The sequence below is a fragment of the Streptopelia decaocto genome, assembly GCF_964273445.1.
Source record: "Streptopelia decaocto genome assembly, chromosome: 1".
NCBI lineage: Eukaryota > Metazoa > Chordata > Aves > Columbiformes > Columbidae > Streptopelia > Streptopelia decaocto.
Window position 1 is genome coordinate 63,434,955 of NC_138663.1, and position 22,917 is coordinate 63,457,871.

Sequence of the window (22,917 nt, forward strand, 5' to 3'; positions counted from 1 at the left end):
AGAAATGTGCAGTATATAAATTTTGAACTCAACTATGCATGTCTGTTACATTCTGCTAAATGTTCAATATTTATGTTTCACACTATACAGACAGACTCATTAATATCACTTGCCAGTGAGACAGTGCAGTTAATGGAATGCAACAATCTTTTGATGTGTCTTATTTCTTCTGCCATCATTTTCCAAAACTAAGAGAACCAAAGCCTTTAATGTTTCCCTGTTTTTCATGTTTTCTAGACCTCTGGTAGTTTTTGCATCCGTTTGGATACTTTGCATTCAACATCATTTATGGAATTTGATGCAAAAATTGTTCCAGTATTGCAGTGGAAACTTTAGCACTTCTGAAATTGTTATACATTCTATTTTCCACTCCTTCTCCCCTAATTTGGAAGATGCATTTTACAGTGAATCAGCTCCTTAAGAAATGGAAAATAGTTAAGTAAATTGTGTTTGAGATTAAGAATATTTCTTCTTGCAACATTAAATCTATGTGTAAAGTATTGAAAAAGCCTCCTTTTTTCCACACTGTGGCCTTTTTGTATTAGGATGTGAGAAACGCCTCAGGAGAGAAGTGGTAATTTTGGATCCATAGCATCATCTTACCTGAGTGATAAGGCATTCTCAGCTGCTATCTGAGAAGGCTTGTCACAATTTCTTAGTCCTAGATTTTGTGTTAATGGAAAGTTGAAACAGTAATATTTAAAATATTAAGTATCTACTAAGTTCATCCTGTGTATGGTAGGACGAAATGATGATATTTTCAGAGGACATTTTTCTCCGCTGCTTAAAGGAAAGGACTGGAAATCAAATTTTTCAATAGCTACATCTAGATGTGCTGAATGAGTGCAAATACACTGTGGAGAAAGATGAAAACTTCTTGGAAATTCCTCTCTCTATTTCTCTCTAGTGAGTCAAGTGGATGGATGCTACAGTAAAGTTAGAAATTAAAGTTAGCCAAAATTAATAGCAATATAGAAATGAGAAATGACTTGTTCAGTGTCTCATGATGTGTGAAATTCTACAGTGAGGTTGGTGTGCATTTGTTAATATGGATGACAAAAATTAGTACTTTAATGACAAAGCTGCAACTTGACATTTAGAGTTGTCCCTGGGTCAGCTGGTGTTCCTCTTCAAGTTTCTAATGTGAATTAGCTCCTCTGCATGCCCTAGAACGTTAAAATGAGAATTTTGAACCAAATATATTAACCTCAAAATACTGCTTTGTAAATACATAAACTACATGCATAATCTTCTAAATTGAAACTTTTTTCAATGACAAGTTTAAATCCATAGTATATTTTCCAAGTATAAGTTTGAGGCAGTCATCTGACTTTTTCTCAAAGTAGGAAAATATGCACTATAATTTCTTAGTTTTGAAGCTGATCTTCTTCAGATCTTGAATTTACGGTGAGATGAATGTTTTTCTTCGATCAATAATCAGATGCTTACATGCTTTCACTGCTTTCTTCTTGACATTTTATGTAAACAGAGATGTCATTACCAAGCCTTTAAAATAAGCAAAATCCTCATCCTCTTCTGAGCGAAGTGCATGACAAATCATTGGCACATGAGTTTAGTGTATTGCCTTTTCCAGACTCAAAACCTGTCCAAAGCATAAAAAAAACCTGTGAATGCTATTAGGAGTGTTGATGAATATTCAATTTCTCATTGTCTCCTTTTGCTTTTGATAAGACATTGTTGAATTGCATGTTAATCTTTCCTCTTATATGAATACAGTTCTATTCTCTAAAGACTAAAGGAATTGTTTTCACAGTGAGATTTTTTAGAACATTTCCTTTTTCAATTAAAGTTGGAAACTTTAATCAGCTGGGTAAATTAGTGTGTATTTGTTACAGCTGTTTTGTCTGATGCTTTTGTTTCCCTCATAAATGTATTGCAAGACTCCTAAAGCTTACCAGCCACATGGTGGTTAGAAGAGGGGTGTCAGTTAGCAGTGTTTCAAAAAGTAGTGGTTTGTTATCTTTTTGAATTAACTTGTTTTTCTTGTTTGTCTGTTTTGAAGTCTTTTGACAAAGAGTAATGTCTATTGTGCAGCCCTACTGACAGAACGAGTGTTGAGAAATATGTAGCAATTGCTGATCTCTCCTAATTCAGTATCACTTGGCTGCTTACATGAAATAAATTCTTGTTTTGATCTCATCCAGGCATTGATTTCTCAACAGACTATCAGAGAGAGATATGAAAAGCCTTTACAGTCTCTTTTGGTAGCTGAATATCTGTGACTGTTTTATGAGGAAAGCCATGAGACTACGTTTTAGTAGAAGAACTAAAATAAACCCATTAGGAGTACATATATAGTTTAGATTGCTGTTGAAACTGCTACATATAAATATGTATATTGTTTGTAGAAGCCTGTATCTGTTTTTAATTTGTACAACTTTTTAGGAGTCTGTGATATCTGAGGACTGTATTATATGGTGTTTTCAGTAAGACTCTTAGGTTGATGTAAGGACACTAGCTTACTATCACCTTCTGAATTTGCAGTCTTGTGGATTCTGATGTCTGAGAGTTCCATATGTAAATTTTAGGTTGACAGGTTAAAAGTGGGACAAAAATATTCCCTATATATATATGAGATATCTTCACCTAACACTATGTTCAAGTAAATGTAATAGCTTAATTTTTCTTTGAAGTGACTCTGAAAAGTCTGGGTTGGCTTCATGTATGTATTTTAGTACACAGGTTAAATTCTTTATCATCGAAGACAGAATTTGAAACAGTTACTAGGAAAGATTAAAAGTAAAACTTAAAGAAACAGGCAACAAACTTAAATGTATGAAGTAGCATTGTCCCATGACATTGAAGACAGATAATCTCTTTGCAACTGGAAAAGAATGTCATAAACATTTCAAAGGCGTAGACAGTACTTCCAATTGATTTCAGCAGCTTTCTCATCAGATCTATCCAAGACTTGATGCTTTATTTCCCAAATCTAGAATAATAGAATGTCTGTAGTAAGATACTTGCTTTTAACTGTGAATATAAAAACAGAGTTAGAATTCTTGAGTGCTGCTCTTGATTGTGTTATGGACTAGCTGTATATTTTCTGCAAGTTAGATAGAATTTGGTCTTTTACTTTCATCTGATGCAAAATGAAGATAATTCTGCTTCATTTTCTTCTGAAAAACAAGATGAGATATTCCATAAGTAGAAAGAATTATTCATTCATGATCTCATAATGTAATTATCTGTACTAGTTACTGTCAATTTTTTGTGTTATGTTCAAATTATATGGCATACCACCTTGAAAATGTGTTCAGGCTTCAGTAATCTGAGGCACCACATGACACATATCTAACCGGAGAGTTTTAGAGGGGCCTTCATCATAGAGTATTATATAATTACTGTTATGTTTCAACTTTTACATTTTTGCATTTTGCCTTTCAGTTTCCTGAAACTTTTCAGGTTACAATTTTGCAGATTTATTCTCTTCCTGAGTAGTGTCTGTAATTGTATGTACACTCTGAAATTGGGCATGGAATAAAACTTTCTGAATAAAGGGCGGAAGCAGGATAGGAAAGAATCCACTGTATTATAAATTATTGATTATTGCTTCTAGCCAAATATTGAACAGAAACTTTTAGAATGGGAGAGCTATTTCAAAGTTGCCTTTGTTTGTTCCATTGTTTGGCTTGATAGATTTATGAGCCTTGCAAAATTTTATATGGCACATTAAGTCAGCTTTTTGTGCAGCTAGAAGATCTCTCACCTACACAAGGTTGTGTTGCATATGTCTGGGTACTTCTAATGATTCTCACCTGTTCTGATGCTTGAGAGAATTTAAGAAACTAATGTAACAGATCAGGAAGAAATCACAAGATGCTGGAAAAACTCTGTGGTGTCATCAGATAAACTGTCTTTTTAATCAACCCGCCAGGAACAATTTACCTGTATCTGACACCAGTGTTCTGAGCCATATTGCAGAAGTTATTCTGTCCAACACATGTTAAATGAAAACATCACCATTCATTTCCCACATTTGAGGATGTGAAAGCCTTAATGAGGGAGGTTTTGTTAACATTCTTTTGAAATTTTCAGCTCTAAGCAAATAAACTACTGTGTTTATCTGCTGCTGGGAAGCTTGAAGGAATAGTGAGCTGCAAAAGGGAGGACGAAGTTTCTTCCTCATGGCCTACGCTTACTCTCACACAGAAGCCAAATACCATGGAAAATGCTTCCTGAAAGATTCTCTGAATGTATAATTACTAGAATATGGGAGATGCGGAAAAAATATTTAGCACTGTTGGTGTTTTTTTTTTTGTACAAAGAAACTTGTGCACACACAAAATGACAGTTGAAAAAGAAACAGAGAGGGAAAGAAGGCACTTAGAGTACTGATGAATGTTCAAGGTATGCCAGAAAGGATAGGTTTAGAATAACATATGTAGTAAATGACATTTTCTGAAATAATAATTTGTCAGTACATTTGAAAGTACTTTCAGATGAAAATTTATATACACATTTACAGACTATTGTTATTTTGGATATATTGTGTTAGCTAAACATGATTATACGGATACTTTCTAGGAAGCAAACTTTAACAAATGGTGGTGGCAGCTCTTTAACGAAGGGTATTTCCTGAAAAGCAAAGACCCAGCTGCATAAAGAAAACCAGAGAGTGTAAGGGAATAAAATCTGTCTGTTGTTAGGAGACAGTGAAAAACCCTACTCTATGAGAATCCTCTTTCAAACTCAGAGAAAGAATATGTGGATTTGATAGTTTTCACATTGGATAAGGGAATAGAAAGAAGGAAGAAGTAAAGGAATGGAGACTAGAGCTAAGACAGCATGTATAAAGAAGGTAACTACCAGCACAAAATCAAATAAAGGCATTTGTACTCTGACAGGGGAAATAATCAGAGCTACATGAAATACAGGAAGCCTGTAGTTTATATTTTTAAATTTATTTTAAAATCATATAGTTATTTAAAATCCTTAAATAAAACAAGGTTTAAACGTACCTCTTGTTAAATATTGTTGAAAAATGTCCGTGAAAGAAGTAAAAAAGTATCCAGAGAGAGAAAGTAAAAAAGACACAAAGCCATTGCATAGCTTTCTGTTGAAGTAGCAAAATGCATATCAGTTGTTAATCAAGACAAAAAAATAGTCCATCTACATCAATAGACTTACATTACACAGAAAAATACCTTTGTTCATAGAATTATAATGATTTATATTAATATAACTTTTATTAATGAGAAACATTTTAAATGGGCCTACTTATAGTACCTATTTATGTAATGCTTCAAGTACCTCACAGAATCTTGGCCAAAGACTCAGATGGCATTTCTATACTGGTAATTCTGTTACTGCATTGGCTCTTAGAGCAAATAAGTTTGAAGAACCAGTCGATTTCCTTGTTAAAATGAAATAGAAAAGCAAGAAGACTGAAAAACAAATACTGCCAACTGAAGAAGATTTTCTTTATTTAGTGCCCATGGTTAGAAAGAGGGTTGACCTTATAATCAAGATTCCAGCAGTATTTCAGAGCCAGACTTGCTGGCCACTGGGATTCTGCAGGATACAGAAAGAGAAATTTCGAACTGATATAAAGGAAAACCCTAGATGTCAGTGGTTACCCAGAAAGGCAGTAGCAATGTCGCCAGTTGAATGAGAGATTTAAGTTTCTGGGATGCTGATGAAGTTCCTTGACTCACTGGAGTCCTTGTGTAGTGATAGTGAACTTGCATGCTGCTAGTTCAGCTGTTATCTTGATTTTGTGATTACACAGTATGGACACTGGAATTGAAAGAGCAAAAAGTGAAATTAAGGATAGGAGGAAATGTTTCAATACTAACTGGTGCTGTTCTGGCTGGCATAGCAGAGAACATGCAGTATTTGAACTACATTGAAAAGCTGGGTAAAAAAAAGTTGTATGCTGTTTAGACACGACAAGAGTAGCAGGAAATGTGTTTAATAGTAAGTTATGTTTGCAGAAATGACTAATTCAGGTGTTTTGTCTGAAGTCAATCACTGATTTATTGATTACTTAAACAATGGGATATGCTTGACATGTCGAATTGCCAAGAAATTTACTGACTGATTTGGCTCTAAGAGCTAGGAATGAGTTATGTGTATGAAAAAATATTTGTAGCTGGGAAATACTGACAGTGGTAACAACATACAGATGAAGATCTGCAGGAAAGGCAATGATATAAAGTATTTTCAGAAAAGCAAGGGTTTGAAGAATATGAAAAGGAGAAAACTATGTCCCTTGCGCAGAATGAATACAGATTTTTGTAGGGATTCTGAAGTCAAGTAATTTCAATAAAATTGCTATGAATCCAAGCACAGGTAACAGGCTGATACCTCTGTAATGTGGACTGGAATACGAATTATGGATGTGATAGGAACATGAACTATTGACAAGGATTAAAGAAAATATATATCTGAAATACCAATGCCTAGTCAAAAACTGAGCAAAATATAGCAGCTTCTCTGTGTCCTGTTAATGGTGCAAATAAGTATTTTTCCCTGCTCTATCTGCTTTTAAACCTAAAAGTTCTTTCAATGATTAGAGTTGTGTAGTATATTATGTGCCCAGAGTTGTTCCACCTGAAGAATTAAAATATCTCCCTGTTCTGTAAAGCCACACTTGGATCTGTAATCCATTCTACATAGCATTTAAGTCTTCAAAGGAGTTGATATCACCAGGAAAGCGAGGGCATGCTTAATGGTGCAGTATCGGGCACCCAAAAAATGCTGGCATTGTTGCTTTGTTTTTCTTTTCCAAATTGAAACCTAGATGCAGTATGTATCAAATCAATGGGAGATCTTACTTGATTCCATTTTCAGTCTGATGGCATTTAAGCCTTTATCTCTTGCTTCTTGACAGTGTGCCCAAATCAGCAGACTTACCAGCTATTTTTGTTAGAAGGTCTGGGAAGGCATTTGCTGATTCTCCTATTGCACTAGGTCACTATCTAGCAAAGAATATGTGATACCTGGAACAGAAGGGAAAAAAAATCCTAAACCGAACAAAAGGGTGAAAACATTATTTAGTGGAGAGAGCACATGCTGAGAAGATGATTCCTGGAGGCCTTGAAGTCTGGTCCAAAGACAGTGCATTTTAATTGAAATAGTTGTTGTATTAAAGGGTATTAAAGGGTAATCCAAGTACTCACCAAACAAACAAAACCAACCCAGAGGTAATCTGGAAATCCTGCTTTAATCTTCATTTTATCTCGGTTTGACTAATACTTTTCTTTCTGTTCTGTTCAATTTCTTCTCAATGTTTTGGTTGTCAAAATACAGAGATGACAAATGACTTCTTTTCAGAAAGCCAGCAGCAATATCTGTGTACCACTGATGCATAGCACAACACATACAAAGTCTTATGAATGTTAATTTCTCCGTCGCCCTCTCAGTTGGTAAAACATGCTTCTCAGAAGTAGCTCCTTTTCTCAGAGATGAAAGATTTGCTTAGAATCACCACTAATCAACTTTATCTAAAAAGTATGTCCAAAGGATATAATAAGTAAAAAAATATGGTCGTAAGCCAAAATTAAGGCAACAATGTGTGAATAAATGTATTTTTAACGAAGTGTAAAACAGTATGAAAATATAAGACAAAAACACGCATAGCTGAATTAGACTGATTTATTTTTTTTTTTTTTACTTAGACAACTTAATTCTCCACACACAATGTCAACTTTGCACTAATAAAATAAAAAAAAAATTATTCCATGACATTTTTAATAGCTCCTGCTACTCTTAATTTTTTACTAACCTTCCAGAAGTCCTGCTGGCCTTTAAGTTGCAGTGGATTTCTAGACTGATTTTTCTCTTCAGCTGTAATCCAGAACTAATTCCAAGTTAGGGCAATAAGATAATTTTCTGTTAGGTCAATATTCAGGCTTGGTTAATTTGCAGCAACTCTTTGATCAAAAGACTCTATAAATTAAATGATCTGCATCTGAGGAAGAGCACAATTGAAGAAAGGAGCTGGCCACTAAAGTGTTGATTTTTTTTCTGCATTATTAGTAATTTCTTGGACAATTTCTCAATCCTTGCGGAGTGCTCTTATTTTTATCGTGTTGCCATAGAGTTGTATTTAATAAAAAGTACATGTTTCTCATGCAAGACTGAAGGTTTGTGGCAATGCATGCAATATATATGATTAAAAGCTTAAAAATTGTAATTAAGACTGCAAATGAATAGATTTTTAAAAAAATATTTCTTGGCCACATAACCAAATCCAGAAGTTCTTGTGATCTCTGTTAACTGCGTCTCAGCATCAGAAAGTAAGAATGAAAATATATTTATTATTGTTGAGTGATTATTTTTGAACTGAAATCTCCATAAATTGCTCAGTTATTATGACAGTGTGGGTTGAAAAACTATTTGCTATGAATATTTAGAAGATTTTGCATGAAAGCTATAACTTAAGAGATTGTGCCCTTCAAGTTTAGAATGACTACTATACCGGCAGGATAAAAATACAAGAAATCAGAGTCAAGATAAGATGCAAAACCAGTCCGGGAAACTGTTTTGCGCTGTAGCCAAAATCAAAATCTAGGGAAAAGCATTTGAACAAGGCAACATGTATTGAAACTTTCCCGTACTCCATTGATATACAATTTAGGGGCTTCCTAGCCAGAGGGCTTTTTTGTGTCTGTTTACATTTACAGTGGTAAGGCTGTCCTCAGACATCCCAGGACTGTAAGTTCACTGATAGAGTGAAGTACTGCCCACAACAAAAGATGGAATTATGGAGTATTTAAGACAAATAGAGATACACAAGTTCTTGGGACCACAAGGCATACACATGAGGGTGATGAGGGAGCTATGCAGTGTTGTTGTGAGGTTGCTTTCTATCATACCCGGAGGAAGAGACTAGGTGCACCATCAGCAAGTTTGCTGATGATACCAAATGGTGAGGAAGGGTTGACACACCAAAAGGCTGTACTGCCTTTCAGTGAGACCTGGATGGACTGGAGAACTGGGCAGAGAAGAACCTGATGAAATTCAACGAGGGCAAGTATAGGGTCCTACACCTCAAGAGGAATAACCCCAGGCACCAGTACAGGTTAGGGGTGGACCTGCTGCAAAGCAGCATTGAGAAGAAGGACCTGGGAGTTCTGGTTGGGAACAGGTTGACCGTGAGTCAACAATGTGCCCTTGTGGCCAAGAAGGCCAATGGTATCCTGGAGTGCATTCAGGAAAGCGTGACCAGCAGGTCGAGAGAGGTTATCATCCCCCTCTACTCTGCCTTGGTGAGGCCACATCTGCAGTACTGTGTCTAGTTCTGGGCTCCCCAGTTTAAGGACAAGGAACTACTGAAGGGAGTCCAGTGGTGGACTGTGAAGATGATTAGGGGCCTAGAGCACCTTTCTTATGAAGAGAGACTGCGAGAGCTGGGTCTGTTCAGCCTGGAGAAGAGAAGGCTGAGGGGGGAACTTATCAATGCTTATAAAGATCTCAAGGGTGGTTGTCAAGAAGATGGGACCAGACTCTTTCCTGTGGTGTCCAACGATAGGATGAGGAGCAGTGGGCACACATGGTAGCACAGGAGGTTCCATCTAAGCATGAGTAGAAACTTCTTTACTTTGAGGGTGCCAGAGCACTGGAACAGGCTGCCCAGAGAGGTTGTGGAGTCTCCTTCTCTGGAGACATTCAAAAACTGCCTGGATGCATCCCTGTGCCATCTACTCTAGGTGAACTTGCTTTAGCAGGTGAGTTGGACTAAATAATCTCCAGAGGTCCCTTCCAAATCCAACTATTCTGCGATTCTGTGATATTAGAAAGTTATGGCAACTCTAGGAGTTTAGAGACTGAAGAAAAGCAAACATTGAGCACATCCAAGAGGGCCAAGGTCTGTGGAGATACAAGTTGGCCTCAGTACCTAGAAAGGTATAGAGAAAAAAAATCTTCCTGGAAGTTGTTTCCAAGCACATCCTATTAAGGTATGTCATGTTTTTGATATATTTTGAGAACTGAAATGTATATGCCAGTGAAGAGAAAGAAAGAATGCAAATTACTGCAAAATCTTTGTGGATGAGGAAAGTGCAACACATTTTTAATTAACCATAATCCTTTATTAGACCTCACAGAGGTGTAAACTATACATACAAATACATTAGAAAGATACCCTCTTAACAGTAATGCTTCACATTTTGGACCTGATACCAAGAGGGTTGCAAACATTTCAGTACATTCTACAAACCAAAGGGTGCATTAGCATACAGAATGACAAAGCCCTTTACTGAAATCAAAGTAGATAAAAGTGAAAATCAGTCAACTACCTCTTCCAACCTTTACCTACCATAAATGCATATAAAAGCATGAATACACTATTATTTATGGAGCAAAGTTTACTGTTCTAGACAGCTTGTACAGAGAGGGGAAGAGAATGGTCAAGATGACATTACATGAACTGCAAACTAGCAAAAATTCTATTTTTTTTTAATATTTGTACATATCGAGAGCTCTGGTTTTTGATTTATTGGTTGTTACCAGAAAAGCTTATAAGTGCTAAATGGGGAGAATAGCGCAACAAAGACATTGTTGAGGTATTTGGGGGATTCTGCAACACAATGATGTTACATACACAGTATGAAATATTATTTGTCATCAAGTAGTGACATTGTATTATGAGTAAGCACAAGAAAATAAAAAAAGGAAAGAATAAATCCAGTTAGAACTTTAATAGAGAGTTTAAATTGTTTTTAGTGAATTAACATCTAACACTTGCCACTGTTTGATTATAATGACTTGAAATGTTAATAGTAGCATTATTCAGTAGTGAAATCAGAAATTCATGTATCCACATTCATGCTTGCATCATGGAAACCCCAGATTGAATCAGGATACCAATTGAAGTCCAACAGTGAAGAAAGGGCAGATAGTTAATATTCCTTTTGGGAAGGGTGTCCTCCTGAAAACCAAGTGCTATTGATCTCTTCATTTAGCACTTCTGAGTAGCTTTGCAGATAATTTGGGAGTAGAGAAAGTTCATGTATGATTTGATTATCAGCAGCAGGTGGTGCTGCTTCTTCTACTTTAACTTTGTTTCCTAAGATCCTGAGGCTTGCTAAACATGTTTAATATTCAACCCAAAGACTCCAAGGATTAAGAAATTATAAAACAGAACCATTACATTCTTAGAAAAGCAACACGAAGTATCGGACTACAGGTGAAGCTGTTCAGAACATTATGAAGTTCCTGTATGCTTTCAGCTGAACACTTTATGACTCATGTTTGATGACACTTAGTTTAATCAGGCAACTATTATCATTTTACACTTTTAACAGTTGTTTTTCATCACAGGATTTTTATAGAATTCTGTCAAACTAATTCCTTAGAAATGGTAATAAATGAATAGGTAAGATTTAAATACTGTATCATACATTGTAACTTGCATGTGCTTTATTATATTCAAACTTTTCTCTAAGTGGAAATAATGAAGAGTATTATAGTTCTTATACAGTATTTATATAAATTTGTTTTGAAATTCTAGTAATAAAAAAATTAAGATAGAATTCATACCTGTGCACAAAACAAGGGCATTTTACCTCTTTCATTGGTAGCACTTTAGTCTATTGGTCTTGGATCCTTTGTCTTTGACAGTTGTTAAAATGGGCTTTTTCATACAATAAACAAGGTTAATGCCAGTAAACAAGGAAGAGTGGCACATTCACTTGATTTTAAAATTTACAAAGTTAAATATTTCAGTACATAACAAGAATTTCATTGAATTGGTTGTAAATATAATGATCTGGTTAAACCTTTTTCTTTAACATGAGTACATGAGGCATGACCCTATTTATCAAGATAGAGTCTTTTTTTGTTTCGCAGATATTTTGTTGTTGCTTTAGAGGAATGAGATTATACTAATGCATGTAAAATACAATAAGATGGAATGTCTTTGATTTAGTTTAAAATGTAAAAAAACACCTTCCAACTATATTTTTACTGTTTAAGAATTTAAACCAAGTGTGAATACATGAATCTTCTAGGTGGTTATAAGTATGTTAAATATGTGTGGGAAATAATGTTTAGCAGCAGAAGTCTCATGTTGATGCTTTTTATGACTTTTGTGAGCCAAGTTGGCAAAATAAAAAGTTACTGAAGAATTCAGAGAAATCAAAAATTATTATAAATAATTTGGCATATAGAAATTTACAGTGCTAAATCTTTTCAACCTCTGAAATAGTTAAGGGTTAAGAGGTATGAATTATTCTTACAAAAACATCTAATTGACAAATGTATAATTTAGGTGATATTATGAAATGTCAGAAATTTTTATTCTTCTCTGTTTATATTAAGCATTATTCTTACTTTGAAGGGATGTTACACTGTAAAAAGTCTCACTTAACAGAAATTATCTGGAGAAGAATGAAATAAAAGAAATTTTTAAAATAAATTTTTTCATAATAAGGCCCTCAGAGTTACTATTTTATATCTGTACAGATAAACAGATTTGCCTGATGACAGCGAAGGAGTCTCTTACGATTTAAAAATCAGGTAATTTCTTTAAGTGTGAAAAACAAAGGTAGGATCTAACTTGTGGCACCCATGTTATACAATGTTCTTCTAAAATTAGATTCCAATTGGATTATTGAAAATAAACCATGGGAAATGTTTAAAAAGCAAGAAATTCAAATTTTGCTTGAGAGGAAAAAGAAGAAAAGCATAATATACACATGCACACACACATGTACATACACACATTGTAACATTTCATATATATACACATATACATACATATGCCTATATATGTATATATCTATATATACAAACCCTCACACCCTTTATGCAACTAGTATAAGATTTCCTAATGTAAGCATCAGGGAGGTCCTTCTTGTTTTGGTCTCTGCTAGACTGGTATCTCTATACTGTACTATATGTAATCAAGTTTTCAGATATTCCCATAACACCCTTCATGTAAATAATCAAAGAAGATTTAGATATATCAGATACTGTGTGTTGGGACAGTTATAGTCCAATAGAATATTCCAATGCTGTGAGAAGCAAAATGTATAGTGTAGGATTATAATGAGTAAAAAGTTTGTGTTAAGAACTTTTTCTTCTTTCAAGACAACTTTAAGCTAGTTGTTTCACTTAATGCTACTTCTACAGATGAATTAGATAATTAGTAATCTCATCAAGGCAAATTCTTTATTTTTTGTAGATTGTACTCAAGACGAAAAAACTTTAATCACTTGAAAGCCTCATCTCTTCCTCCTTACCCCTGCCTCCCCAAATCAAAACAAAGTGAACCAAAACAAATAAACGAACACCCCACAAAACAAATAGACAAATAATAAAATTATGTTGCATTAATGTTTTAGCTAGGTTTGCTGGAGAGAGGAGGAGGGAGGAGTGAGTGTTGGTTTTGAATAGAAGTTTGGCATTTGGAAGACTTGCTTGCACTGAACAGTATCCTTAAAAGAGGGACCAGTATAGGTTGAGTCCCCAAATAAATTATTACTATTCCTTTTCAGACTAAAAATAAAACATTTTAAATATATTGATTATACCTTCATCAGAACATAAGTATTCTATCTAGCCTATAGGTTCCGAGAATCTCTATTTGGGCTTAACTTACCATCATTTCAAAACAAAACAATGAAATCTGAAATTTTGCATGTTAGGATGTTCATAGTGACAACATAAAGTTAAAAAAAATTTCACAGACTGTTAGCCATATAGTTCAACTTTTTCTCACAGTTTGAAGCTGGTAAGAATTAAAAATAGCAACAGTTTATGTTAGGAATTTTTTTTTTCATTCTTTGTTAAAATCAGGTGCATTTCTTTGTGCTATTTTTTTTTAAGTAATATTGACATTTGGGGGCATGCCATGAGTGAGAAGGTAAGCAGGTAAAAATAAAAATGTATGCTCAATGAAAATGTCAATCATATCATGCCACTGACTTTAAGTCAAACTCTTCACGAATTTCAGGCTAGAGTATGGCTTAAAGATCTTTGGCATGATATAGAACTTGCATTAATCTGAACAGGCTTTCAGTCATACCAATTGTTCCCTGACTTTAATTGCATTTCCACATCTGTATTTCTGATTTGGAGTAAAGATTCAGAATTGTGTTTCAAGTCGATGAATTTTTGTGGCATTTTGACTCTTATTCCTGCCCCATCTCCATTGATGTAAGATTCTTCTGCCATTGCTGAAAGATTCCTCTGCCATTGCTGAGTGACAAAAAGTTGAAAATTATGGCTAGTAGTATTTCTATTTTAATAACCATACCTATATAATTGTCATTTTCATACATTAAAAAAATATTTATGCTTTCTTTTATATTTTAGTCAAGTACTTTCTTAAACAAAACAATAGCACCACTTTGGCATTATTGGCCAAATCAGTAAAAGGTAAAGCAAATATGCATACACTTTTCTGATCCTGTCTTGTCATGCACTTGCTTGTTAAAATGGAGAGCCAAGAAGACACAGTGCTTGCCCTAGAGTCTTCATTAATCAAGCATTGATAATAATTCAGCAGCCAGTTCATGGGGCAACTAAACATAGCTACTAGTTGTGTATGGAATTCACTTCTGTAAAGGAAGACCACCACTAATTTACCCTTTAATCTTAAAAAAGGAACTGACACTGTAATGTGTCTTGGGCAAAAAGTGGCTACTTTAAGGGACTGAATGCAGTATCCCGTTATTTGATTCTCTTTTGTCTTTTGACTGAATGGTGCAAATGCGCTTCTACTAGTCTTTCACACAAATCTAAGTATATGTTTGTAATTACGTTTTGAGCAGAATATTGGATGTATTTATTTTACATTTAAACTCTTAATTATTAATTATGGTTACTATGGACATGAGGCTCAGATTTTACTACCTTGGTGAAAGAGATATATTAAGTTCCGTGAGTCTAGATCTGCAGTCCTTTTTGAACTACCTGAAAATAATGAGGCTTATTTCACTTTTTCACTTCTGCGCTTCAGCGACATTCTGTGTAATAACTGGAATCTTATGTCTATTTTAGAATGCAGAAATCTGTGACTTCTGTCATGTGATTTACATGATATACAAGGATGAGGAGTGGGATTTTCTTCACTATGTAAGTGATTTATGAGAACCAATGCCATCCAAGGGGCCCTGTTCCTAAATATCTGGAGTGCTTTTGAAAATCCAGCTGAACCCTTCAGTTTCTCTAATTAGAAGTTTTTCAAGTCAGGCTACTTTGTAGTTTTGGAAGGGACATGTTTTGGCTCATGCTTCAACCTATTTAAGTAGTGGATTTATTGAGATTATTAAGCTAATGCAGCCCTTTACCTTTCATACTGACTGGTATATCATGTGCTGCCTGCCCTGTGACTGGAGAGTTCTTATGCAAATGTGCATTTCCCATCCATGCACTTCTTACTGCTACAGTGGTGGAGCCACTCTCCATTTTGTGATATCATTTATTCTCTAGTAAAATGAAGTGTTGCCTTTGAAGCTTATAGCTATTCATTATTTATTGTAGTTTCTTTCAAGAATTGTTCTAATCTGTTTAGGCAGTTCTCAAGATCTAATGTTAGATATCACTGTCTATGAGTGACATTTTCTAATTACGGTTTCTCAACGGGAGATACATAGTGGTATGAATGTGAATGCATGAATCCCAAGATAAGACCAAAATCGGAATTAATTTACAGGCATTAAAATAGCACAATTATGTATGGTTATTCAGTTATGTTAGTAGTACATCAGTAAAATGTTATCTACAAAGAAACTTGCCACCACAGAGATCTGTGAATTGCTTTTTGTGTTCACACCTTTCCTCCCTCCTTCCTTTAGAACTTCAGAGGAAGCAGGGGACAGAAAGAGTCACAGGCATTATGTCTGTGGCACCAAAATAATGGCTTATTCGTAGAATACATTTCAGAATTCTTAACAGCCACAGAGGTAAAAATACTTCCCTCTCCATCCCCTCTGCCAAAAAAGACCTGTAAGAGCTGTAATATAGATATCAGAATTGCTACTTTTGTTTCTTGAATTGGTGGTAAATAATGTAAGTTAATTTCCCCGTCTGGTTCTCTGTACATGCTTCTTCTTTCAACACAACGATCTCAGTCAGTGACAGCTGTGACATATTCTTTTTATTCGTTCACTGTTCTGCTTTCACATTGTGATGGCAGCCTATTGTGCATAGAAACACGCATCTCACAGGAAGTGGAGGGTTTAAAGAATTGCATATACATTACACTTTCCTTGGAAAAAATACAAACCCCATTTTTTTATGAGGATAAAAGTAACTATAATAATTTGTTAGACTTTAAAGACCTCCCTTTCATGTCTGTTTTACGAGATACTACTGAGGAGCTGTACAGTATGCAATTTGCAGAGATTCTTCTCTCATGTTTTAGTCAATAGCTCAGTCACCTACTCTCATGGATGTGGTAGAAATTAAGGCAGATTTGAGCCTTTAGAAAGAGATACTTCCTTTGCAGATCGAATTGAACATCTCCCTAGTTGCTGTGAAGTCACATCTGATTGTGGGAAGAATTCAACTGTCAGAGAACTTGAGTAATATAACACTTACAATTGAATAGAATGCTGATATTTCCAAAAAGATTTAGTCCCTGATGCACTACCCTTTGAAGTAATTTGAAGGCTATTTTCCAAACTGTCGTCTTTGGGCCTAGGCATCTATGAATTTGTGTTCCACATAGCTGGAAGTGAAAACACCACCATTCAAACGTCTAAAAGGAAACAAATGTCTGAATTTTCTTTTGAAGATGGGAAAGTTATTCCCATGTTGGAATCTGAAGCCATTTTAGTTCATGTAAACTGAATATTTTAAAAACTATTTTGTTATTTAATCTTTGGCTTGATCTTTTCATATTTGCTTTTACCTATTACCATTTTGGCCAGACCCTTTCACGTAACAAACTATAAAATAGCACCGTTGTACTATAAAACAGAGATTTTTACATACTGTTTGATATATGTGAATTATTGATATGCTAAATTTTACATACTGCATTATATGGAGGAAGAAAGAAGTTACCTATACTGTTGCAAAATAATTACCTGGAAGAATCATTAATGATTTCAGAGCCTATTTATACTTTGACTGCTTTTAAAAATCTTTTGTCTCACAAATTGCAATAAACTGCATCTTTGCAAGAGAAGGAAAAATTAAACTGTCTTAAAACAAATACATCTATAATCCATATTCTGTCAAAATGCCACAGATGGAATTAATGGATGTTTAAAACTGTATATGTTACCTTACTGCTGCTGTTACTGGGAATGTCAAACTGTGCAAATATGAAGGGGTAGAAAAACAATGTTTTCAGACACTGTAAAACAAACAGCCTGTTGCTTGTATAGAAGTGCAAATAAAAAACCACCACTTAGACAAGGCTGATGAATGACTCCAGCAGCCAATGTTCATAGGTTAATTTAGTGCAATTGGATCCATCAAAGGCCCATAAATTTGTAGGCTTTTGAGGGGCACAGGACTTAAAGAGATTTTGTGCAGGACATTTAAAACAGGTTAACAAACAGTAATATATCAACCACAGAATTTTTTAGCTCTGGGCTGGTTAAAATGTTCTGTTCTTTAAAGACTTAATATTGGAATGTTTAGTTGCATTGTTCACTGGGAGAATGCCCATTGGTTGAGATTGCATCAAGCTTATTAAATCATAGGGTTTTTTTTTTAAGTCTTCCAATGTTTAACAAATAATTTATTTACAGCAAAGTATCCTGCAGATGGCACATTCATTCTTCGTTCTTGTGGATGGCATGTTCTTACATTCTGTAGTTTCTGTTTCCTGTGTTCCCTCTACTTGTATTCTTCAAATGCACTTCCTGAAGGAGTAGAAAACAATAATTATTCCAGATAGGTTTTTATGTTCTGTATGACCACAAAACTTATATTAATGGGAAAACAGTTATCCTGAATGCTGGAATTGTTAGAGCCCTTCTGCCAGCTCACAGAGAACTTAACTATACAAAATTTCTGTACACTAAATTCCCTGTTCTCATAGGCATAAACACCTTTATTGCTGCCATTGTTGATCTTGGCAGATCTTCATAGTGGAACCTGGATAGTCTTAGACCTACAGTAGGTACCAAAGATTTCCTTTCAGAACAAGGACATTTGCAAAAGCAAGATGTATAGGGGCCAGGAACTTTAGAGCTGCAACTGCAGGATTTATGGAGCCTCCTGGGCTTTGGGTATTCAGTGCTCAGAGGTTTTCAAAATTGCTGAGTGGGACTCTGTTACCTATATTTTCCATGAATGGCATATTAGTTGTGTAAGGCTTTTGCTGGATAAGGCCTTTAGGAGGATAAAAATTGTGGGTTCACTGCAGGAGCTGCAGCCAAATAATTTGTATTTTCAAAAAGAGACAGGGTGATGTGCCAGGCAAATCAAGAGGGCTTTGGAATGAATAATGACCTCAGTTCAATGCCTTTCCATGCACAGGCCAGTTTCCAGCAGCATTGATGGGTGTGGCATGTATCTTTCCGTCTGATTTCCCAATTTGTCATGCTGATGAACATTAGCAGGGCCCATATCTTTGCACATTCTGTGCCGGACTAGAAGTAGAACTTTTAAGTGACTCTCCAGGTTTATGATCTTCAGCAGAAGTAAAATTCTTAGTTAAATGAAATCATGTCTGTTGTCCTAAGAAATACCAAAACAAAAAAATCTCTACAAGAAAGGTAAGGCAAGGCAAAAAAAACAAGCAAAGGAAATGTAAAATCTAAAATTCAAAAGTACTGAAAGTTTTGCCTGCCTTTCTGATGGCCGGAAAGAAAATGGAAGATGATTTGGTGAAATACAGTAGTTTTATGAGATTTTAAAACACCATTTCCTATATAAAATACTATTCTTACATAATTTTTCCATTTGCCTTCAGTATCTGTTAAACATTTAAAAAATCAGAAAATGGGAAAAGATCTCAAAACTTGAACTTACACGTTCATTTTCACTAGTTTTGGACCAGGTTCTGATGGATATGAGTTGAATTATTTTCAAAATATAAAACAAACACCAAGCAGCACTAGTAATTGTTAAATTAATTATAGCACCACCAAGTAAGAGTCATTGAGTCAACCTAAGATTTATGATCACTGACCAGCCAAATTTGTTAATAGCAAAGTATTCATAGTGAAGTAATATCTTTGTTAGGAATCTGACATTCTAGACGTTCTAAGTCTGAAATGCAATGCTAAATGAGGAAGAAGAGATTAATCATCTAGTCACTATTCCCATGATGACTTCAGTAGGGTACTGGCTTGTTTTAATCAAATTTTGCTGATACCACTGTAGAATAAATTCATTAGCAGGGATCAAATACAGAAATAGAAATGGCAACAGAATTCTGCTTATCCATAAATTAAAATAATTTTTGCTTGTTTGTTGCCTTTTTCTCTTCTGACTTTTCCAAAACTACCTTTTCTGTCTTTAATTTTCCCTAAGTTGTATCTCATTTTTCACCTTGAAGTACTCATTCTGGATGAACCTTTAGATTTTCACTGATTTTCACTAAAATCATCACTGCAAAACTTCACAGGAGTCTTCCACTGTTAAGAATCCTGCCTTATGCTACAAATGCTTATCTTGGTAACAATGAACTAAAACCCCAGGAATTCCTTGACTCGATTATAAAAATGTAAATGGTGAGTGTCACGAGGTCGGAGCCAGGCTCTTCTCAGTGACAACCAATGACAGGACAAGGGGCAATGGGTACAAACTGGAATACAGGAGGTTTCATTTAAATTTGAGAAGAAACTTCTTCACAGTGAGGGTGCCAGAGCACTGGAACAGGCTGCCCAGGGAGGTTGTGGAGTCTCCTTCTCTGGAGACATTCAAAGCCCACCTGGACATATTCCTGTGTAACCTCATCAAAGTGTTCCAGCTCCAGCAGGGGGATTGGACTAGATGATCTTTTGAGGTCCCTTCCAATCCTTAACATTCTGTGATTCTGTGATCTGCCCTGTTTTTTTCCTCGTGGCAACAAAGGAAAATATCCTCATCAATGCTGCCCCTAGGTTTTCCTTTTGAAAAGAGTTTACCAAGGTAGGAAAAGTTATATGTTACATTTTATTTGCAAAAAGTCATACATTCTTAATGGTTCCACACTCTGATCTGTAAAATGGACTGTGACATCCTTATTATGAAGCAACAGCCATTTTGCATTGCGGTGGCTTTCAAAGTACTAAATGAAAATATAAATTCTCTCCACTACAGTTGTTGTCTGACTTTAAAATGGCTTTATAATACAAATGAAGCAAATGCTAAGATGCAGTAGAGTTTCAGTTATAGCTTTTAACACTGACATATAGATGGAAAAAGAGCCGTCATGATACACAAGCTAGCTTTGAAATTGAGGGAAGATGACAGGTTACTTTTAGAACAATTTCTCCTCTGGAATCAGCATTTTGATTAATAACTACAAAGAAGCGGCACTGGTGGTGGCAGCAGTAACATGCGTGCCAGAAAATGCTTTGACCCACATAACACATTTTTTCAAGTATGAAACGTTGAGACCATTAAAAAAAAGTGTGAAGGTATATTGCCTTTATTCTCATGTCATTGTTTTTTGGTTTTGTTGTTGTTGTGTGGGGTTTTTTTTTTAAGTAGTTAGAAATAAAATTGTCATCTGTGATACTTGTTTCATTTTCAGATCCTCTGAGCTGATATTCAGACAAAGACAGTAAATATTTTAATATGACAGATGCAAAATGCCAACTTTGCGTAAGTCAGTTCATGAATAGAGAAGCTCAGACTTCTGTCACCTTGAGCATGGATCTTTGGAGACCGGGCAGCATTAACATAAGGATAACAGCTACTTTAGTGATAGTAAAGGTAATTTAACAAAGATGGAAGGGTATTGGGAAGCATGCAGTGGCAGTCCTGTCTTCTTAGGATGGACATTCAAACCTCCTTTTGGCATTAAAATATCTCTTGCTTTATTGGTAAGAAGTGGAAAGTCTAACAAGCATGTTGTAATAAGCATGATGTCTTAGCTACAAACTCTCTAGGGTCTCTTTGAAAGCTCTTTAGTTCTGTGGGCAGTGTGATCAGGAACATAATAACAAGGCTGGGAAGTAAGCAATGGGAGAAAATAGTTTTCTGAAGTGAAGAGGCCATGTTCTATCTGTTAAACCTAAAGGTTTCCTCATTGGCTTGGTAATGTGGCACGGCTGTAATAAAAATTAGAATTAGTGCCATTGTGAGTATTTTGGCCTGTAAATGTATCTGTGAGTTGATACTGAGGCAATTACAAAAGAATTCACCAGTGTTACAAAGATTAATGAGCAAAAATGCAACACTTTTCTGTTTTCTTAATGGCATTTTCCTAAACTAAAAATATTAACATATTTTCTCTATCTTAGTCTCATTTATCATTTATTTAAATTTTGAAGGATAGATACAATCTGAAAATGATGATTGATAGAACCTGCTTCCTATTGGTACTTTGTTGGTATATATATTTATGTGTATTTTGCACATATGGAGCCCAAAGAAGAACAAGGGCTAAAAATCTAAGAAGTGCAAAATTATATCAGGATGTAGACCTCTTTGGTCCTTTTGCTCAGGGTGCAAGAGGATGGCATAGCACTATGGTCTTTTGCTTTTCTTCGTCTTTATTTACTAGATTTTAAAATCAGCCTTACCAGTGTTCACATTGATGTAATAATTTTCAAAGTACCTTATAGCTTTAAGTTGACAACTTGGTGACAGTGCTTAATCAAAAAGGTCACAGTCTTCCTTCACATACACAATTGTTGTGGAAATAGCCCAATTTCCATTGCTTGAACAGAGAACAGTAATTTTTCAAAGTTCTATTCAGCAGTGTTCCAAGTTGAAATTTCATTCAATTCAGGGTAAATAGACTAAATTTTTATTAGCATTTCTCAGAAGAGAAAGAAGTGAATGAAAGAAAAGCTAGATGGAAGCATGTATATTGAAGACAGAACTTTAGTTTCCCTTCTTGCTCCTGTTTCACACTTTAAAACTCTGAACATACACTTAGTGTAAAAATAGGTGAAGCCAGTACTTTGCTTTCCAACACAAATACTGAAGTACTGAAGTTCCTCCCTGTTTCTTACTCCTACCTTACTATCTGATGTATTTGATCGTTTAATGAGATTTTAATCTGAAAGCAATGTCAACAGTTATTCTCATAGTTTTAGGTTAAAAAAAAAAATCTTGATTTGTGACGTGCTTTTTTTTTTTTTTTTTTTTTTTTTTTTTCCACAGCAGTTCTCTGTTTAAAAATCCAGGGACATCTTTTTTGGGTTTAGAAACGCTGATGTATGATTGTATCCCCTTTAATAATGTCTGTTTGTATACGTAACTAACTACAAATGAGATATAGAATTTTATAATGGGTCTGTGGTATCCACTTGATTACTTCCTGTATTTTGTCAGTTCTAGCAAAACAAGTACCTAAGTATCTGTTTAACAATAATAAATATCCTGAAAGCTTTCAGCCAAGTATTCAACTAGCAAATAAGTAAACAAAAGAGGCTTTGGATGACCATAACTGATGAGTGATCTGTAAATGAGTGAACAACAGATCCTGGAGGTTGTTTGGAGTGTCTGATTAAATGTTTAGAGTTTCATTATTCTATAAAAAATTATGATTACTCATTAATTTTCAAATAAAATTTACAACAAAATAAAATTACTGCAAGACTAATAGGAATATTTGCTAGATTGTGATCCTTCAAAAATTATTTGTTTAAATGTACAAGCCTTTTAATCAAATTTATTTTTTATGGTATTTTAACTGTTTCTTTTACTGGGATCTTGTTTTAAATAGTATTATAACTAATGCAAAAAGGTGAAATACTAAATTTCAATATCTTAATTGAGATGATCAGAAGCAAAGTAAGGGGGTTTTGAGTAATATTAAACTCCTTGAAATCTGAAGTTTTGAGGAGAATTAAAATAGCTTAATGAAGATTAGTTTAACTA

At 34.8% G+C, this 22,917-nt stretch overlaps 1 protein-coding gene across 1 annotated transcript in view; it reads right to left on the reverse strand.

The window, feature by feature from the left end:
• Positions 1-15,795: 15,795 nt before the first annotated feature.
• Positions 15,796-22,917, reverse strand: part of IGF1 (insulin like growth factor 1) — a 54,667-nt gene continuing 47,545 nt past the window's right edge. Inside the window, exon 4 of the mRNA XM_082060534.1 lies at positions 15,796-17,792. Coding sequence (XP_081916660.1) covers positions 17,733-17,792 — 60 coding nt within the window. The 3' untranslated portion in view covers positions 15,796-17,732. The remainder of the gene's footprint in view (positions 17,793-22,917) is intronic.